This window comes from Gymnoscopelus microlampas (genome assembly GCF_963454915.1).
Source record: "Gymnoscopelus microlampas genome assembly, chromosome: 21".
NCBI lineage: Eukaryota > Metazoa > Chordata > Actinopteri > Myctophiformes > Myctophidae > Gymnoscopelus > Gymnoscopelus microlampas.
Genome location: NC_139958.1, coordinates 6821672 through 6840687, shown reverse-complemented (window position 1 = coordinate 6840687; position 19016 = coordinate 6821672). Strand labels below are relative to the sequence as shown.

Here is a 19016-nt window from a genome sequence, read left to right as displayed (position 1 = left end):
TTTTAGAGCGCAACACCCGAGCGCAACCAAACATAAAATTAATTGTCTTTTAGTTCTACTGGATCTCTTTTCCACTCCCTCACAAACATTTTAGTCTTGTTTTTTATTTGGAAAATGTCAATATATTTAGTCTTAGTTTTAGTCGTCGCAGCTTAGTTTTTATTTAGTTTTCGTCAGAGAAAAAAGGGTAATCGACAACATTTTTCGTCATAGTTTTAGTCGACGAAATCAACACTGGATGAAAGCAATGCAGTTGCAGCAGAATGAAATTCATAAGTGCCAATGTGCAAGCATTGACAGTCAACACACAGTATGCTTGGGATGGTGGGGAGGTCGGGGTTCAATCCCTGGCCGAGTCATACCAGACTAGACTATAAAAAAGGTACCCATGCATTGCCTCCCTGCTCGGCACTCGGCATCAAGGTTTGGATTGGGGTTAAGTTCCTTCGACATACTAGTGTCACGTCCAGGAGGTGCACTTGTACCTCAAGCTGTCTCGCGCTACAGAAACAGGAGATATATAGACTCTTGACCTAATGGCCACATGGCTGGTTGTCGGAAAAAGAGTGCCGGCAAGCGGGATTCAATCACGAGGGGGTTGAGGTCGGCAGTTCAATGCTCAGCGAGGCCAGTGTTGGCGAGGCACGACACCAGACCAGTTAAAACATTGTGGTTTTGGGTTGTATTATTTAGAATGTGACAAATGTGGAATTTGCATGTTCTCCCTGTGTCTCCTAGGGTAGTATAGGGAAGTATATCCTATCCTTACAAAAACATGCAGTAATCCTGGTCTCTATACTGCCTCCCCCTGGTCAGCCGGGGTGCCTGATGGAGGGGAAAGGAACTGGTTGGAATAAACGTGTTCCTTCCACGCACTACGTCTAACCAGGGAAACTACCCCCTATCAGGTGATAAGAAGGCTTGTTAGCTCTCATGCATTGAGGGAGGCACGAGCTTGGCTCTGAGCTCTCCCTAGGTTGGCAGAGGGAGTGTAGCGCCCAGGATTACTTAGACAATTGGCACACAAAATCGTGGGATAAAAACAATTTAAAAAAAAGAAGTCTGTTGTAGAAAAATATCACGCAGTTCCCAAGGCTACTTACTTACATACTTGCACATTGGCACAGCTAATTCTAACACATTATTAATTGTATTATCTGCAGCTGCGTTGCTGACATCAGGGCTCATCTATCATTTTCACCCTTCTAAAATTCAGGAAATGTACAGGAAAAATGAACTACAAAAATCGGCTTATAGGCTTTTAAGCCCCCTATGCACGAATCCCCCATCCACACACAAAACAAGCACTTTGTCACCGCACTAACAACCAATTCACCCCGGTGCCTGAAATAGCGATAACAAGCGTGTGAACAAGAGAGGTAATAAGAGTCAAACAACGCAGGGAAGGCAAAGATCACACGCGGCGGGAAAGTGAGGGGGGCACACGGTCTTACTTGTAAAAGCCCTCTTTGCAGGACAGGCAATGCCTGGGGTTATCTGTTGAACACAGACAGACAAACTCAGCTCTCTCCCTGCAGGGCACAACAACTTACCAGCAAGCCCTTCTCCCTTCAACACAGGGGTGGGAAACTTTTGATGATGGAGAGGGCCACTGTAATTTCCACACTCACTCCAGAGGGCCACATTATAGACCATATTCACACGGCGGCCATGTTTCTATTAACTCATTCCCTGCCTAGAACGACTAAAACGACTTTGTCCATAAGCCATGCCTGCCAAGAACGACTAAAACGACTTTTTTTTTTTTTTTTTTTACTTTTTTTTTTTTTTTTTTTACCCAAAGACCAAGGAGATATGATTTTTCGAAGATATAGACTCCCATCCACTTCCTTGTTAACTTAAAACTTAAAAATTCTGTATCTCGGCTCCTGAGTACTTTTTTATTTTCAATGAAAAATCTTGGCGGTGTTCAAACGGGCCAGAAATAATTCTGGCAGTGAATGAGTTAAGTCAATGAAGTGCCACGGCAACGGGGTGGCACTCTCAATGTTAAATTCCAAAATGGCCGCCGTGTGAATATGGTCTATTGCACATACTGTCGGGCAGAAACCTCTTATCTCCGTATTTTTCACTTTTTTCGTAAATGAATGCCGTACTTCGCCATTCTATGTCACACAAAAGTAGCAAAAATAGCCGATCTACAAGACTCAAAACGCGTCGCGGTGCGACGCGTTTTGAGTCTTGTAGATCGGCTATTTTTGCTATTTTTGAATTGGAATCCAGAATTTTATTTGAAATTTTCTATTGGAATCCTGAAAAGTAAATTTTTTACACATTTTATTTAATATCAAATGCATTTAGTTATACTCATGTTAAGTATGAACTCTAATACAAATACATTGGACATAAAAAAAGACAATAGAATTTTAATACAAGTTATTAAACTACTAATATAGACTGAAGTAATTAAAGCGGGTCATGTTTGCATGTTTGGAATTGTAACAGCTGAAATCAATAATATATCAGCATTCCGATATTAACCTGCGGGCCGCATTAAGTGAAGGTGGGGGCCGCATGTGGCCCCCATGTATGCTTCAACACCAGCCACGCACAATTTTTGCAGAGGAGGTTTGGGTCTATATAGAAGAGAGAGGCCTCGTTCAGGTGTGCGAAATAGTGTTATTATTAATATTTAACTGTCCGTGACTTACACAGCACGCATTTCATGCAGCCTTCCTCACAGGCCATGCAGTCGTCATACTCGGGGTCTTCCACTTCACCTGACAGAGAGAGAGAGAGAGAGAGAGAGAGAGAGAGAGAGAGAGAGAGAGAGAGAGAGAATATGGTGTCAGTTAAAGAGGAGGAGATGAGGACAGGAAAGGACAGTGTGCTTTGAGGATATTACATCCCAAAATTACACGTACTTAAAGCTCCAATACCATAACGAATTTGAATGAATAAAACGTTATTTTAACCTATCTGTGTGGTAGAGAATGTTAAGACCTGAGGCCGATTCTACGAATGTCTTCTAATTTTTCTCACAGTTTTCTGAAAAACGTCTATTGCTATATCAGTGGTTCTCAAACTTTTTCATGTCAAGGACCCCCAAAATTATATGTATTTGGCCAACCCCCCCATCTAAAAAGATATTTTGTTCCAGGGACCCCCAGAAAAAAAAATATCGCTTTAAAAGAATATACTGCTGTACATAATCAAATATTTGCACACATTTTCCTGATTTAAAAAAAAATAGCAGATCTACAAGCTCCTAGCGCGGCACGAAGTGACGCGCTAGGAGCTTGTAGATCTGCTGTTTTTGAATAGCCCGAAGTATAAAATAATGCTTTTTAGCTCACATCTAAAACAAAAAAAAATGTGTTATTCCTCACCTTCTCCACACTCCAGCTTGGCGCACGCTCCACTAGAGAGGTAGTAGGAGGAGTTACAGCGGAGGCAGCGCTCCGGGCCCGTGCAGAGCGTGCAGTGTTCTGAACACGCCTCACAGGTCATCTCCTTGGTGTGGTAGAGGGCTTCGGGACAGGCGTCCACACACATGCCTTTGTGCAGGTAACGCTCCATCCCAAACTTATCTGAGGGCAGAAAGAAGAATAAATGTTGGGAGTGGTACATCCAGCATTGTCGAGTTGTCTATGCCAGTGGTTCTCAACCAGTGGTCCGGGGACCACCAGTGGGGGTCCTTGAGGGGGTTGCAAGTGGTCCCCAGCTAAATGATGGAGAGTTGGTAACCAAATGGACCCTTATAGAGTACAGAAGTCCTGACGTCACTCGTTCATCCCCAGGTTCGTAAAGTCATTTCTCTATGGAGAATAACATTGGGTCATCATAGAATCGTCTCATATAAGAATTGTGGTCCAAAAAATAAACAAAACTGTCTCGCCGATATTGTCAGGGAGGAGGTTCTGTATCGTTTATGATAGTCAGTCACTCATATTTGATACAGTCTGTTTCTGGCTAAAATGTAACTAATTCGGCGGAAGTAACATTATCGTTTTCTCACCGTCAGTTGATGCTTCATATCCATAAGAGTCAAACCGCCGCGGTCATTTGTTTATTTTTGGAACACAGTTCTTATTTGACGCGATATTAAAGACGTCTATGGGGATTCAGAATGGGGGTGGAAAAACGCGAACCAGGTAGACAAACCTAGGATGTATAAATTACGTCAGACTTCGGTGCTCTATAGATCTATAACTCTTGAGAGTGTAAAATGTAACCAAATGGACCCTATACGGGTCCATTTGGTTACATTTTACGCTCTCAAGAGTTATATTATTGTTAAACATCTGCATTACTTAATTAAAGAATTGTTATTTTTGATCAACGTTTGCCTGTTATCTCTCCTATTTGTACCAACATCAATAGAGCATGGATGGAATTGTGGACATAATCTCATCCAACGAAAACAAAATATTCTAAGTCTTGGGTCTGAGAGTCTAAATCGCATCAAACGGTGGTTCCGTGGCTCAAATGTCCAATAAATAATGGACCTTGACATGAAAAGGGTTGAAAACCACTGGTCTATGCGAACACAATTTGGCCCGTGTTCGGGGGAGGGAAGGGGGGGTGATATTGATCGTTGCATGTACACTCCTACGGGCTGGGGGGGGGGGGGGAAGTGTTGCATCTATACTGACTCACAGGCAGGTGAGTCAGTAGGATGCAACAGCAGTGACAACACAGACATGTGTGGGGAGGAATTAATTGGAATCAGGGCCGGCCACTGCTATAAGCAATATAAGCGGTCGCTTAGGGCCACAACCACTAGGGGGCCACAAAAAAATGTATATATATATATATATTTTTTTTTACTTTCATATTGTAATTATGTCATGTATCTCCTATCCAAAAACTACCGTTATTATTTTAGTATTTAGGGCCACGGAAATCCGAGGGCCGGCCCTGATTGGAATAACGACTAAATCCGGGAGAAAAAGGGGGTAAAAAATAATTGGCTATACAAAAGAAAAAAGACAGAATAATGTTGATGAATCCATTGTAGAGCCTGAACCGTGCCAAATTTGGGTTAGGGTCAGATGCCGATCACTATTTTTGGAGAGTCCCTAAAACATTACCACAGAGTGCATCTTGCAAATCTTTCAAATCAATTTGAAGGGCTTTACATTTGATTAATTTATACATAAGTAAGTAAGCCTTGCCTAATCCACGGATATGTGGATGCCATCTCTCTACCTCCTCCCTACTGTATATATCCCTATTGCAGTGGTGGAAAAAGTACTCAAATGTTTTATTTAAGTAAAAGTATCAATACGGCCATGTAGAAATAAAAGTCTGGTGTTCAAAATGCATTCAGTAAAAGTACAAAAGTATCGGTGTCAAAAATGTACTTTAAGTACCAAAGGTAAAAGTACTGAGATGTTTGGAAAATAGCAGATCTACAAGCTCACAACGCGTCGCGACGCGACGCGTTGTGAGCTTGTAGATCGGCTATTTTCAAATAGCCGAGGTAATAAAATAGGACTAAAATGCTTAATGTATGTTTTATAATGTAATAATGTACATCTACAAAGTAACTAGTAACTAAAGTTTTCAAACAATTATAGTGGAGTAAAAAGTACAATATTTGCCTCTGAGATGTAGTGGAGTAGAAGTAAAAGTGTAGACAATTGGAAATACGCCAGTAAAGTAAAAAATACCTCACAATTGTACTTAAGTACAGTACTTGAGTACATGTACTTGCACTTTCCACCACCTCATCTTTCTGTCTTTCTGTCTCTCTCTCTCCATCGTTCACTATATATATGCACCTGCACCCATTACTACAAGTCGGTGATTATGTTTTTCATTTCAAGCACCCCCAGTTTGCTATGCATCAAGAGCTGGCTGAAATAGCAGCTGGACCTAATTATACCCATAAATAATTGAGTTGGTTCCACATACAGTATACCCATGTTGTCTTTGTTAGTTTAGTTGTCATTTACATTAGAAATTGCACTGTATGGATGTATTTATTCATGATTTAATTTTACACATGAATGCACGCACACGCACGCACGCATGCGCGCGCGCACGCACACGCACACACACACACACACACACACACACACACACACACACACACACACACACACACACACACACACACACACACACACACACACACACCAAGGACACTCCAAGGACAGGAACAGATGTTTTATCCCTTTGACAGATACAATTATGTTCATGTATACATCTTGTCAATAAAGATGTCAGTAAATCGATCTATAGGTCACAGACCCCCCATATTGATACAATTCTTTGTCTCTGGGACCCGAATCTACACTGTCAAACCCTCAGTGTTAATAATGTAACTCTGAGAGTGTACACATGCAACCAAATGGACCCGTAAGGGTCCATTTGGTTCCATTTGTACCAGTGTTGATTTTGACAGCAAATTTCGTCTTTTGAATACAATTCTGTTTCGTTTTAGTCATATGTTGGTCATCTGAAATGTTTAAGTTTCAGTCTAGTTTTAGTCGACTAAATATCGTAAGATTATAGTCGACTAAATCTACAGTTGATTTAGTCGACAAAAAGTTATTTTGGCGGTGCCTTGATGGCGTCGTAATGGCTGATTTTACACTTGGTTGCATGCTGAAAATAGCCGATCTACAAGCGCACAACGCGTCGCAGCGCGACGCGTTGTGAGCTTGTAGATCTGCTATTTTTAGAGCTCAACACCCGAGCTCAACCAAACATAAAATGACTTGTCTTTTAGTTCTACTGGATCTCTTCTCCACTAGTCCCTCACTAACATTTTAGTCTAGTTTTTATTTGTTGACGAAATTGTCAATATTTTTAGTCTTAGTTTTAGTCATCATAGCTTAGTTTTTATTTAGTTTTCGTCAGTGAAAAAAGGGTAGTCGACGAACATTTTTTCGTCATAGTTTTCGTCGACAAAATCAACACTGCTTTGTACACTCTCAGAGTTACAGACTCTTAGGGTCCACATCAGGGACGTGCACAGATAGACTCTAGGTGGTGCTAGAGCAACTGCCCTTTGCCCTCTTGACCAGAAGTGCCCTTTTGAAAAAAATATAAAAAAAGTTTTTTTTTTCAGTTTACAGCAGGGGTCTTCAACAGGGGGTCCGGGACCCCTAGGGGGTCCTCAGAGTTACTACAGGGGGGGGGGGGGTCGGCCAAATCTTTATGTGACATGATTTGTCTTTTTACCATAACCACTCGAAACCTAGCATCCCTTTTCTGAGGAGAACTTTAGCCAAAAATAGCAGATCTACAAGCCCACAACGCCTCGCGCTGCGAGGCGTTGTGAGCTTGTAGATCGGCTATTTTTGGCAAAGAGGTATAGGTGTAGAGGGAAAAAAGAGCTGACCAAGTAAACAAAAAAAAGTATAATTTATTTGAGCAACCTGACCCTCAAAATATCTGTGCACGCCACTGGTCCACACATGCTATCAGTAAAGAACCACATGCCAGTGTAATGCATTGCACCTCACCCGTGTCACAGCTGGTGCAGCTGGCAGCAGCTGCGTCCACGCAGGTGGCGCAGGTGTGGTCACACAGGTGGCACTGTCCACCTGACGGGTACTTCCCCTTGGCACACTCTGCCACACAGCGACCCTCATCCAGAGCTCTGGAGAGAGCACAGAGGAAAGCAGAATATTTATTTGGGGAGGGGGAATATTTTCAAGCCTTATATTTGATAGCGACAGTGGGGAGAGAGAGAGACAGGAAACGGCAGGAGGAAGAGAGAGAGAGAGATGAGGAATGATATGCAACCAACGGGGTCTGCAGGCTCCGTATAGTGGCCTGAAAATCATAAGTACAGTATCATAAAATGGAAACAATTAACCCATTACCTGGAACGCATCTGTGTCACTTTAGATTTCTTCGGCTATTCAAGAATAGCAGATCTACAAGCTCATAGCGCGGCACCGAGTGCCGCGCTATGAGCTTGTATATCTGCTATTTTTGAAAAATCTTGAAACATTTTTTTTTTTTTTTTTTTTTCCAAAAACTGTTAGGATTTAGAATTTTTTAAATAATCGCCTCAGGTCTTAATGGGTTAAAGGTAGGGTAAGTGATATTTCTTGGTTAAAACAAAACGTTTTGTATTAAAAGGTTAAAGCACTATATTCTGATAGGAAACACTGCTATAGAGTGTTTGTTCAGTAACAGGGGTCTCTAAACAACTTTCAGGTATAGGTGACAACATTTCAGCCAATCAGGAAAGAGTACGTGTATCAACTTCATTTTTATAATGTTCCAGTTCCAATTTGTTCAGCTCATTTGTGTCATCACTTCCAATTTCACTTGTTTAATCTGTATCCTGACTGAGTTCTCTATCCTGATTGGATCAAATTGGTGTCCTGACCTGAAAACGCATTTTCTGTTTAATAAAGAGCTGGAGAGACATGGAGACTCCTGTTACTGAGCAAACGCTCTATAGCAATGATTACTATCACAATATAGCGCTAGTTTTAACATTTATTTTTGCCAAAGAAAATCACTTACAGTACCTTACCTTTAAGTACAATACTGGATCATAAATGTACCGTACTTAGTTACTTTCCAGCACTACTGCCTCTGAGCCAGCAGGGGGCGTCACACACACCAGGGCCAACTCACCGTGAAGAAGCACAGCCGATGCAGTCGGCAGGGCGGGGCCCCGTGCACTTTGCACACGTCTTATCACACGGGTGACACATCCCACCGCTGTCCTGGTACTCTCCTGATGATGGGATGAACAACAACAGCAGCAGCATTGTTAGAGAGCTGCAAATCCATCACTTTTTCTATAGGGACTAAAACGTTATTTTGACCAATCTGTATGGTAGAACAGTGGTTCTCAAACTTTTTCATGTCAAGGACCCCCAAAATGATATGTATTTGTCCGCGGACCCCCATCTAAAAATATTTTGTTCCAGGGACCCCCAGAAGCAAAGATTTGAGTTACAAATGTTCGCTTGAAAAAAAACATATATTCAAAGATTTGCACAAATTTTCAAGATTTTTCAAAAATAGCAGATCTACAAGCTCATAGCTTGTAGATCTGCTATTTTTGAATAGCCAAAGTATAAAAGGTTAAAATGATTCTGATGCTATATTTACACATTTTGCTGGGTACCCCCTGGAACCCCCTGGAACCCCCTCAAGGACCCCTGGGGGTCCCCGGACCCCACTTTGAGAACCAATGTGGTAGAGTATGTTAACCCGATAAGCCAGGGGTCTTCAACAGGGGGTCCGGGACCCCTAGGGGGTCCTCAGAGCTACTATAGGGGGTACGCCCAATCTTTGTGTGATATGATTTCGTTTTTTTTTTACATTAACCACTTGAACCCTAGAATTCCTTTCCTGAGGGGAACATTAGCCGAAAATAACAGATCTACAAGCTTGTAGATCTGTTATTTTTGGCAAAGAGGTGTAGAGGGAAAAAAAGAGAAGACTAAGTAAAAAAAAAATCTTTAATCTGAAACACAATGTTATACAATATAGAGGGGGTCCCTGCTTCATCTCTCTCTCAGCTAGGGGGTCCTTGGCCTGAAAACGTTGAAGACCCCTAAGATAAGCACCTGTGTCATTTTAGATTTGAGCTATATATAAATAGCAAAGGAAAGTGGGTTAGAACAGTGGTTCTCAAAAAAATAGCAGATATACATGCAACAGCAATCACTGCAATCTTGTACATCTGCTATTTTTTGTACATTTTAGAAAAATCTTGAAAGTGTTTGTTTTTCTTTTACACAAATGGGAGTGTAATCGATAGAAAATAAGTAATTTTTGGGGTGAACTACTCCTTTAAGTTCCTATTCATCATAACGAAGGTTATGAGGCAGGCACACACACGCACGCACACACACACGCACGCACGCACGCACGCACACACGCACGCACGCACACGCACACACACACACACACACACACACACACACACACACACACACACACACACACACACACACACACACGGGGAGAAACCTAATATTCCCCTCTTGCCTTCGGTCTGGCGGAGATAAATATCAATAACCTGCTCCCTCTGCTCCCATCATAAACATCATCAATCTCTGTTTGTTTCTGTGTTTCTCCGATATAGATGTCATTCCATATTCTAAACAGGAACAGCAGAATGTCTCTATACCGTTATCATCTCTGTTGGGTGGAAACCTTGTATGTCCAAAACAGTTACTTTTAAGAAAATGGAAAAATGAACCCATGATTCCAACGGATCCAATGTTTATCATTTTAGTCACAATCATGTCATTTTTCCCATTGGTTAAATATATATAAAAACCCGCAGACCAGGGACGTGCACAGATAGACTCTAGGCGGTGCTAGAGCACCTGCCCTTTGCCCTCTTGACCAGTTTTTTGTTTTGTTTTTCAGTTTACAGCAGGGGTCTTCAACAGGGGGTCCGGGACCCCTATAGGGGGTCCTCAGAGTTACTACAGGGGGTCTGCCAAATCTTTATGTGATATGATTTTTCTTTTTACCATAACCACTCGAAACCTAGCATCCCTTTTCTGAGGAGAACTTTAGCCAAAAATAGCAGATCTACAAGCTCACAACGCCTCGCGCTGCGAGCTTGTAGATCTGCTATTTTTGGCAAAGAGGTATTAGGTGTAGAGGGAAAAAAGAGCAGACCAAGTAAACAAAAAAAAGTATAATTTACTTGAGCACCTGCCCCTCAAAATGTCTGTGCACGCCACTGCCACAGACACGCTCAACAGGAAAGCAGTGTTGATTTCGTCGACTAAAACTATGAGGAAGGATGTTCGTCGACTACCTTTTTTCACTGACGAAAACTAAATAAAAGCTAAGTTATGATGACTGAAACTAAGACTAAATATATTGACAATTTCCTCAACAAATAAAAACTAGACCAAAGTGTCAGGGAGGGACTAATGGAGAAAAGAACAAGAACTAAGTCTGTTGTCCCCGGACCCCACGTTGAGAAACACTGCCCTTACATCATCGTATAAAAGAGTGTGTTACTGAAAAGTAACTGTGTGGTGGACACATATACAAGGTTTTCACCAGTGGTGTAAAGTAACTAAGTACATTTAATTAAGTACTGTACTTAACTCTCTCACTGCCAGACTTATTTCTGGCTGCGTTTGGCAACTGGCAGAGATTTTTTCGATTTTCTTACCTTTTTCAAGTAGTCACAGAATATGTATCTCCAGTATGATCGATTCCCTGATGGTTACGAGGTCATCGCGACCTCGTTGACATTAATTGTCTGCCTTTGAAAATATCATGTCTGGGCCAAAAATACATAGTAAAAAAACAATCACACCCAGTGTGAAGTGGGCGGTGTGGTCACAGTGGTCATCACAGTGATGGAAGTGATTCACTTAAAAAAAAAACATAAAAGTGTTTTTTTTAAGTCCATACTGCTATTCATAGGGCTGCACATGTGTCATGTGTTTCGCTAGCCAATCACAGTCCTGAATTTGCAAAGTCAGCCAATCACATTACAGCTAGTGGTGATGACACTAGCTGTAATGTGATTGGCTGACTTTGCAAAAGTATAGATTTGCATTGACTGTGGAAGGGTTAGGGTTGTAGACTGCGTTGTAGACTATTGGCCAATCACGGTGCAGGATTGGTCAGTGTCCAAACCTCACTTATAGGGGGCGGTTACACCGCCCCAAAAAGTACACAGGAGCCGAGATACAGCCTTTTTAAGTAATACGTTAAACAAGAAGTGAATGAATGGAGCAGCAAATCTTCATATCATGATATCTTGGGTTCTCAACGTTTTTTTCCAAATATATATATATATATATATATATTTATTTATTTTCAAAAACTCATTAAAATTCGGTCTTGGCAGCCAGAGAGTTAAGTACAATTTTGAGGTATTTTTTACTGGAGTATTTCCAATTTTCAGTACTTTTACTTCTACTCCACTACATCTAAGAGGCAAATATTGTACTGGCAGAGATGTGCGCTCCACTGAGCATGTGAACCTTTCTAGTGGTTTTTAGTCATGGCTGCCAGTTCCCACCTGATGTTGTGAGGGAGTTCTGACTGCTCCACACCGTACTGAATAACTACTAGCTTGCATAATGTCTTCAGTGTTGGACTTAAATCTAAGATGTACAGACCATCAGAGACGTGGCCTCCAAAGTGGATGATACGATCTCCCACAATGCAACAGCACATATGCAACGTCTGAGGAGGGCCGTTTCCCTTGACTTCAACCTTATTCCAGGTGAAGGTCACTGGGTTGAATTTCCACACATCATTTAAGTATTTCCCGTTGTTGCCACCATATATGTACAGCTCTCCATTGTAGGCAAAGGCTGAATGACCCCGGCGTCTTTCTGGGAGAGGCTGTGCAGGAGGTGTGTTCAGCCAGTTGTTGGTCTCTGTGTCAAACACTCTGATGTTGTATATGACTCCCTGGTCCCCAAAGCCCCCAAATACAAACATCTTTGTCCCGATGATGGTGGCAGAGTGACTATATGAAACAGGTGGTGGAGTTCCTCTGGTGTTAATTAAAGCCCAGACTATTGTGGTGGTGTCAAACTTGTACATGTCATTCCTGTATCCTCCATAGTATCCTCCATAGATATACATGACCTTCTCCAAGACACAGGCTGTGTGGTAGTGCCTCGCCTCTGGAACGGTTCCAGAAATCTCGGGCTTGAACCATCTGTGGGAGTCGACATCAAATCCATAGAGCAGGTTGCAGTAAGGATATCCTCCCCAGATGTAGACGTAATCTTCTATAAGTACAGCTGTGTGACCCAGGCGCCTGGAGGGAACATCAGGGGGACCTTCTCCTCTTCCATGTGTCCATGGGGGCAACTTCCTCCAGCGCAGAGACACTGTATTAAAGATGTGGACATCAATCTGAACACAGTTGTTCTTGTGATAGTTTCCTTCAAATGAGTACACCTTGTGTCCGACTACCACAGCAGCTGGGCTGGAATTAACATGTCCTTTCAGATGTATCGTCCAGTGAAACATTTCATACACCAGCACCACTGTGAATCAGTGCAAATAATGAACAGAAAGGGTGTTAGAAGGCAGGGCAATTTATTCCCAGAAGTTGCTGAATGGTGTTGTGTTAGAAAATACAATAACAACATTTAAAAGGACAATTACATCTGATGTCATAATGATGTTGTGATATCATTGCGTGATGACATAATTATATGGAATAGCTAATGACGTTACTCAACCTGAATGTCTATTTGAGCTAAATCTATGATCAGATTTTTGTCAGTACTATGACATTTCCATATTTGGGCAAAAATGTGATATAGACGCGGCGGATTTCCCCTTTAACCGGGCACTGCTGATTATCAAGTCTGTAGATCTGCTTTCTTTTTTTTCATCATGAAAATTTGTGCAAATCTTTGCTTCTGGGGGTCCCTTTGAGAACCATTGATTATAGCAACATGAGTTTAAAAAAAAAAAGGATTTGAAGACATTTGTAGAATCCCCCAGAAGCAAATATTTGAGTAACAAATGTTCGCTTTAAAATATATATATAAAGATTTGCACACATTTTCAAGAGTAAAAAACAAATGCAGATCTACAAGCTTATATCGCGGAACTCGGTTTTGAATAGCCAAAGAAATCAAAAAATGACACACAGATGCGTTCCCGGTGTTAATGGGTTAAAGCCCTGGGTATTCACACCACAACAGTTTATTGTCCCTGTCGGACAGAAATCTATCTCCATATTTACACTTTGTGTTGTTTTTGTCCGTAAACGAATGCCCCTACATCAGTGTGTCTTGAACTGTTTCATGACAAGGACCCCCATATTAATACGTATTTTGCTGCGGACCCCCATCTGAAAATGTGCCAAGGACCCCTGTACTATATTTGTGTTATCTAATCATTTTTACAAGACCTTTTGGATAATAGCCGCTGCACACTTTTGATGGGGAACCCCCTAGAACCCTCCAAAGGACCACTGGGGGTCCCCGGACCCCACGTTGAGAAACACTGCCCTTACATCATCGCATAGAGTGTGTTACTGAAAAGTAACGGTGTGGTGGACATACGAGGTTTCCACCAGTGGTGTAAAGTAACTAAGTACATTTACTCAAGTACTGTACTTAAGTACAATTTTGAGGTATTTTTTACTCTACTGGAGTATTTACAATTTTCAGTACTTTTACTTCTACTCCACTACATCTCAGAGGCAAATATTGTACTGGCAGAGATGTGCGCTCCACTGAGCATGTGAACCTTTCTAGTGGTTTTTAGTCATGGCTGCCAGTTCCCACCTGATGTCGTGAGGGAGTTCTGACTGCTCCACACCGTACTGAATAACTACTAGCTTGCATAATGTCTTCAGTGTTGGAATTAAATCTAAGATGTACAGACCATCAGAGACGTGGCCTCCAAAGTGTATGATACGATCTCCCACCATGCAACAGCACATACAATACGTCTGAGAAGGGCCGTTTCCCTTGACTTCAACCTTATTCCAGGTGAAGGTCACTGGGTTGAATTTCCACACATCATTTAAGTATTCGTTGTTGTAGTTGTAGCCACCATATATGTACAGCTCTCCATTGTAGGCGAAGGCTGACTGACTCCAGCGTTTTTCTGGGAGAGGCTGTGCAGGAGGTGTGTTCAGCCAGTTGTTGGTCTCTGTGTCAAACACTCTGATGTTGTAGATGATTCCCTGGTCCCCACAGCCCCCAAATACAAACATCTTTGTACCGATGATGGTGGCAGAGTGACTATATGAAGCAGGTGTTGGAGTTCCTCTGGTGTTAATTAAAGCCCAGACCATTGTGGTGGTGTCCAACTTGTACATCTCGTTCCTGCGTCCTCCATAGTATCCTCCATAGATACACATGACCTTCTCCAAGACACAGGCTGTGTGGTTGTACCTCGCCTCTGGAACAGTTCCAGAGATCTCTGGCTTGAACCATCTGTGGGAGTCGACATCAAATCCATAGAGCAGGTTGCAGTAAGGATACCCTCCCCAGATGTAGATGCAATCTTCTATAAGTACAGCTGTGTGGCCCAGGCGCCTGGATGGAACATCAGGGGGACCTTCTCCTCTTCCATTTGTCCATGGGGACAACTTCCTCCAGCGCAGAGACACTGTGTTAAAGATGTGGACTTCCATCTGAACACTGTTGTTCTTGTGATAGTTTCCTTCAAATGAGTACACCTTGTGTCCGACTACCACAGCAGTTGGGTTGGAATTAACATGTCCTTTCAGATGTATCGTCCAGTGAAACATTTCATACACCAGCACCTCTGTGAATCAGTGCAAATAATGATCAGAAAGGGTGTTAGAAGGCAGGGAAATTTATTCCCATAAGTTGCTGAATGGTGTCGTGTTAGAAACTACAATAACGACATTTAAAAGGACAATTACATCTGATGTAATCATGATGTTGTGATATCACTGTGTGATGACATCATTATATGGAATAGCTAATGACGTTACTCAACCTGAATGTCTATTTGAGCTAAATCTATGATCTGAATTTTGTCAGTACTGACATTTCCATATTTGGGCAAAAACGTGATAAAGACGCGGAGGATTTCCCCTTTAACCGGGCACTGCTGATTATCAAGTCTGTAGATCTGCTTTCGTTTTTTTTATCATGAAAATTTGTGCAAATCTTTGCTTCTTGAGGTCCCTTTGAGAACCACTGATTATAGCAACATGAGTAAAAAAAAAAAAAGGATTTAGAAGACATTTGTAGAATCCCCCAGAAGCAAATATTTGAGTAACAAATGTTCGCTTTAAAAAAAATATATATATAAAGATTTGCACACATTTTCATGAGTAAAAAAAAAATCACACCTAGTGTGAAGTGGGCGGTGTGTGGTCATCACAACATGACTCACTTAAAAAAAAGGATACATGACTTTTTTTTAAGTCCATACTGCTATTCATAGGGCTGCACATGTGTCATGTGTTTCGCTAGCCAATCACAGACCTGAATTTGCAAAGTCAGCCAATCACATTACAGCTAGTGGTGATGACACTAGCTGTAATGTGATTGGCTGACTTTGCAAAAGTATATATTTGCATTGACTGTGGAAGGGTTAGGGGTGTAGACAGCGTTGTAGACTATTGGCCAATCACGGTGCAGGATTGGTCAGTGTCCAAAAGTCACTTATAGGGGGCGGTTACACCACCCCAAAAATGCAGATCTGCAAGCTTATAGCGCGGAACTCGGTTTTGAATAGCCAAAGAAATAAAAAAATGACACACAGATGCGTTCCCGGTGTTAATGGGTTAAAGCCCTGGGTATTCACACCACAACAGTTTATTGTCCCTGTCGGACAGAAATTCATCTCCATATTTACACTTTGTGTTGTTTTTGTCCGTAAACGAATGCCCCTACATCAGTGTGTCTTGAACTGTTTCATGTCAAGGACCCCCTCATTAATACGTATTTTGCTGCGGACCCCCATCTGAAAATGTGCCAAGGACCCCCATACTAGATTTGTGTTATCTAATCATTTTTTGGGGCGGTGTAGCCGCCCCCTATAAGTGAGCTTTGGACACCGACCAATCCTGCACCGTGATTGGCCAATAGTCTACAACGCATTGTATACCCCCTAACCCTTCCATTGTTAATGCAAATCGATAATTTTGCAAGGTCAGCCAATCATATTACAGCTAGTGTCATCACCACTAACTGTAATGTGATTGGCTGACTTTGCAAATTCAGGACTGTGATTGGCTAGCGAAACACATGACACATGTGCAGCCCTATGAATAGCAGTATGGACTTTAAAAAAAGTAATTTATCCTTTTTTTAAAGTGAGTGATGTTGTGATGACCAGACACCGCCCACTTCACACTGGGTGTGATTTTTCAAGACTTTTTGGATAATAGCCGCTGCACAATTTTGCTGGGGAACCCCCTAGAACCCTCCAAAGGACCCCTGGGGGTCCCCGGACCCCACGTTAAGAAACACTGCCCTTACATCATCGCATAGAGTGTGTTACTGAAAAGTAACGGTGTGGTGGACATACAAGGTTTCCACCAGTGGGGTAAAGTAACTAAGTACATTTACTCAAGTACTGTACTTAAGTACAATTTTGAGGTATTTTTTACTCTACTGGGTATTTACAATTTTCAGTACTTTTACTTCTACTCCACTACATCTAAGAGGAAAACATTGTACTGGCAGAGATGTGCGCTCCACTGAGCATGTGAACCTTTCTAGTGGTTTTTAGTCATGGCTGCCAGTTCCCACCTGATGTTGTGAGGGAGCTCTGACTGCTCCACACCGTACTGAATAATTACTAGCTTGCATAATGTCTTCAGTGTTGGAATTAAATCTAAGATGTACAGACCATCATAGAGTTGGCCTCCAAAGAGTATGATACGATCTCCCACCATGCAACATGCATCATAATACATCAGAGAAGGGCCGTTTCCCTTGACTTCAACCTTATTCCAGGTGAAGGTCACTGGGTTGAATTTCCACACATCATTTAAGTATTTCCCGTTGTTGCCACCATATATGTACAGCTCTCCATTGTAGGCAAAGGCTGAATGACCCCAGCGTCTTTCTGGGAGAGGCTGTGCAGGAGGTGTGTTCAGCCAGTTGTTGGTCTCTGTGTCAAACACTCTGATGTTGTAGACGACTCCCTGGTCCCCATAGCCCCCAAATACAAACATCTTTGTCCCGATGATGGTGCCAGAGTGACTACATGAAGCAGGTGGTGGAGTTCCTCTGGTGTTAATTAAAGCCCAGACCATTGTGGTGGTGTCCAACTTGTACATGTCGTTCCTGTATCCTCCATAGTATCCTCCATAGATATACATGACCTTCTCCAAGACACAGGCTGTGTGGCAGTGCCTCCCCTTTGGAACGGTTCCAGAAATCTCGGGCTTGAACCATCTGTGGGAGTCGACATCAAATCCATAGAGCAGGTTGCAGTTAGGATATCCTCCACAGATGTAGACGCACTCTGCTATAAGTACAGCTGTGTGGCCCCCGCGCCAGGAGGGAACTTCAGGAGGACCTTCTCCTCTTCCATTTTTCCATGGGGACAACTTCCTCCAGCTTAGGGACACTGTGTTAAAGATGTGGACTTCCATCTGACCACTCTTCTTGTGATAATTTCCTTCAAATGAGTACACCTTGTGTCCGACTACCACAGCAGCTGGGGAGTCATATTCATGTCCTTTCAGATGTATCGTCCAGTGAAACATTTCACACACCAGCACCACTGTGAATCAGTGGAACTAATTAACAGAAAGGGTGTTAGAAGGCAGGGCAATTTATTCCCATAAGTTGCTGAATGGTGTTGTGTTACGAAATACAATAACGACATTTAAAAGGACAATTACTTCTGATGTAATCATGATGTTGTGATATCATTGCGTGATGACATCATTAAATGGAATAGCTAATGACGTTACTCAACCTGAATGTCTATTTGAGCTAAATCTATGATCAGAATTTTGTCAGTACTATGACATTTCCATATTTGGGCAAAAATGTGATAAAGACGTGAAGGATTTCCCCTTTAACCGGGCACTGCTGATTATCAAGTCTGTAGATCTGCTTTCTTTTTTTTTATCGTGAAAATGTGTGCAAATCTTTGCTTCTGGGGGTCCCTTTGAGAACCACTGAGTATAGCAACATGAGTTTAAAAAAAAAAAAGGACTTAGAAGACATTTGTAGAATCCCCCGAAAGCAAATATTTGAGTAACAAATGTTCGCTTTAAAAAAAAATAAAAAAAATGCAGATCTACAAGCTTATATCGCGGAACTCGGTTTTGAATAGCCAAAGAACTAAAAACAATGACACCCAGATGCGTTCCCGGTGTTAATGGGTTAAAGCCCTGGGTATTCACACCACAACAGTTTATTGTCCCTGTCGGACAGAAATCTATCTCCATATTTACACTTTGTGTTGTTTTTGTCCGTAAACGAATGCCCCTACATCAGTGTGTCTTGAACTGTTTCATGTCAAGGACCGCCAAATGAATACGTATTTTGCTGCGGACCCCCATCTGAAAATGTGCCAAGGACCCCCGTACTAGATTTGTGTTATCTAATCATTTTTTCAAGACTTTTTGGATAATAGCCGCTGCACAATTTTGCTGG

General features: G+C 42.0%; 1 protein-coding gene across 1 annotated transcript in view; it reads right to left on the bottom strand.

Annotated features, from left to right (window-relative positions):
* The window catches only part of pcsk5a (proprotein convertase subtilisin/kexin type 5a), a gene marked incomplete at both ends in the record, with an annotated part of 129091 nt that overhangs the window by 65913 nt on the left and 44162 nt on the right, over positions 1–19016 (bottom strand). Inside the window, 9 exons of the mRNA XM_084047067.1 lie at positions 1455–1497; positions 2673–2741; positions 3351–3551; positions 7440–7576; positions 8572–8674; positions 12054–12150; positions 12460–12877; positions 14733–15108; positions 17729–17801. Of these exons, the coding sequence (XP_083903193.1) occupies positions 1455–1497; positions 2673–2741; positions 3351–3551; positions 7440–7576; positions 8572–8674; positions 12054–12150; positions 12460–12877; positions 14733–15108; positions 17729–17801 (1517 nt within the window). The remainder of the gene's footprint in view (positions 1–1454; positions 1498–2672; positions 2742–3350; positions 3552–7439; positions 7577–8571; positions 8675–12053; positions 12151–12459; positions 12878–14732; positions 15109–17728; positions 17802–19016) is intronic.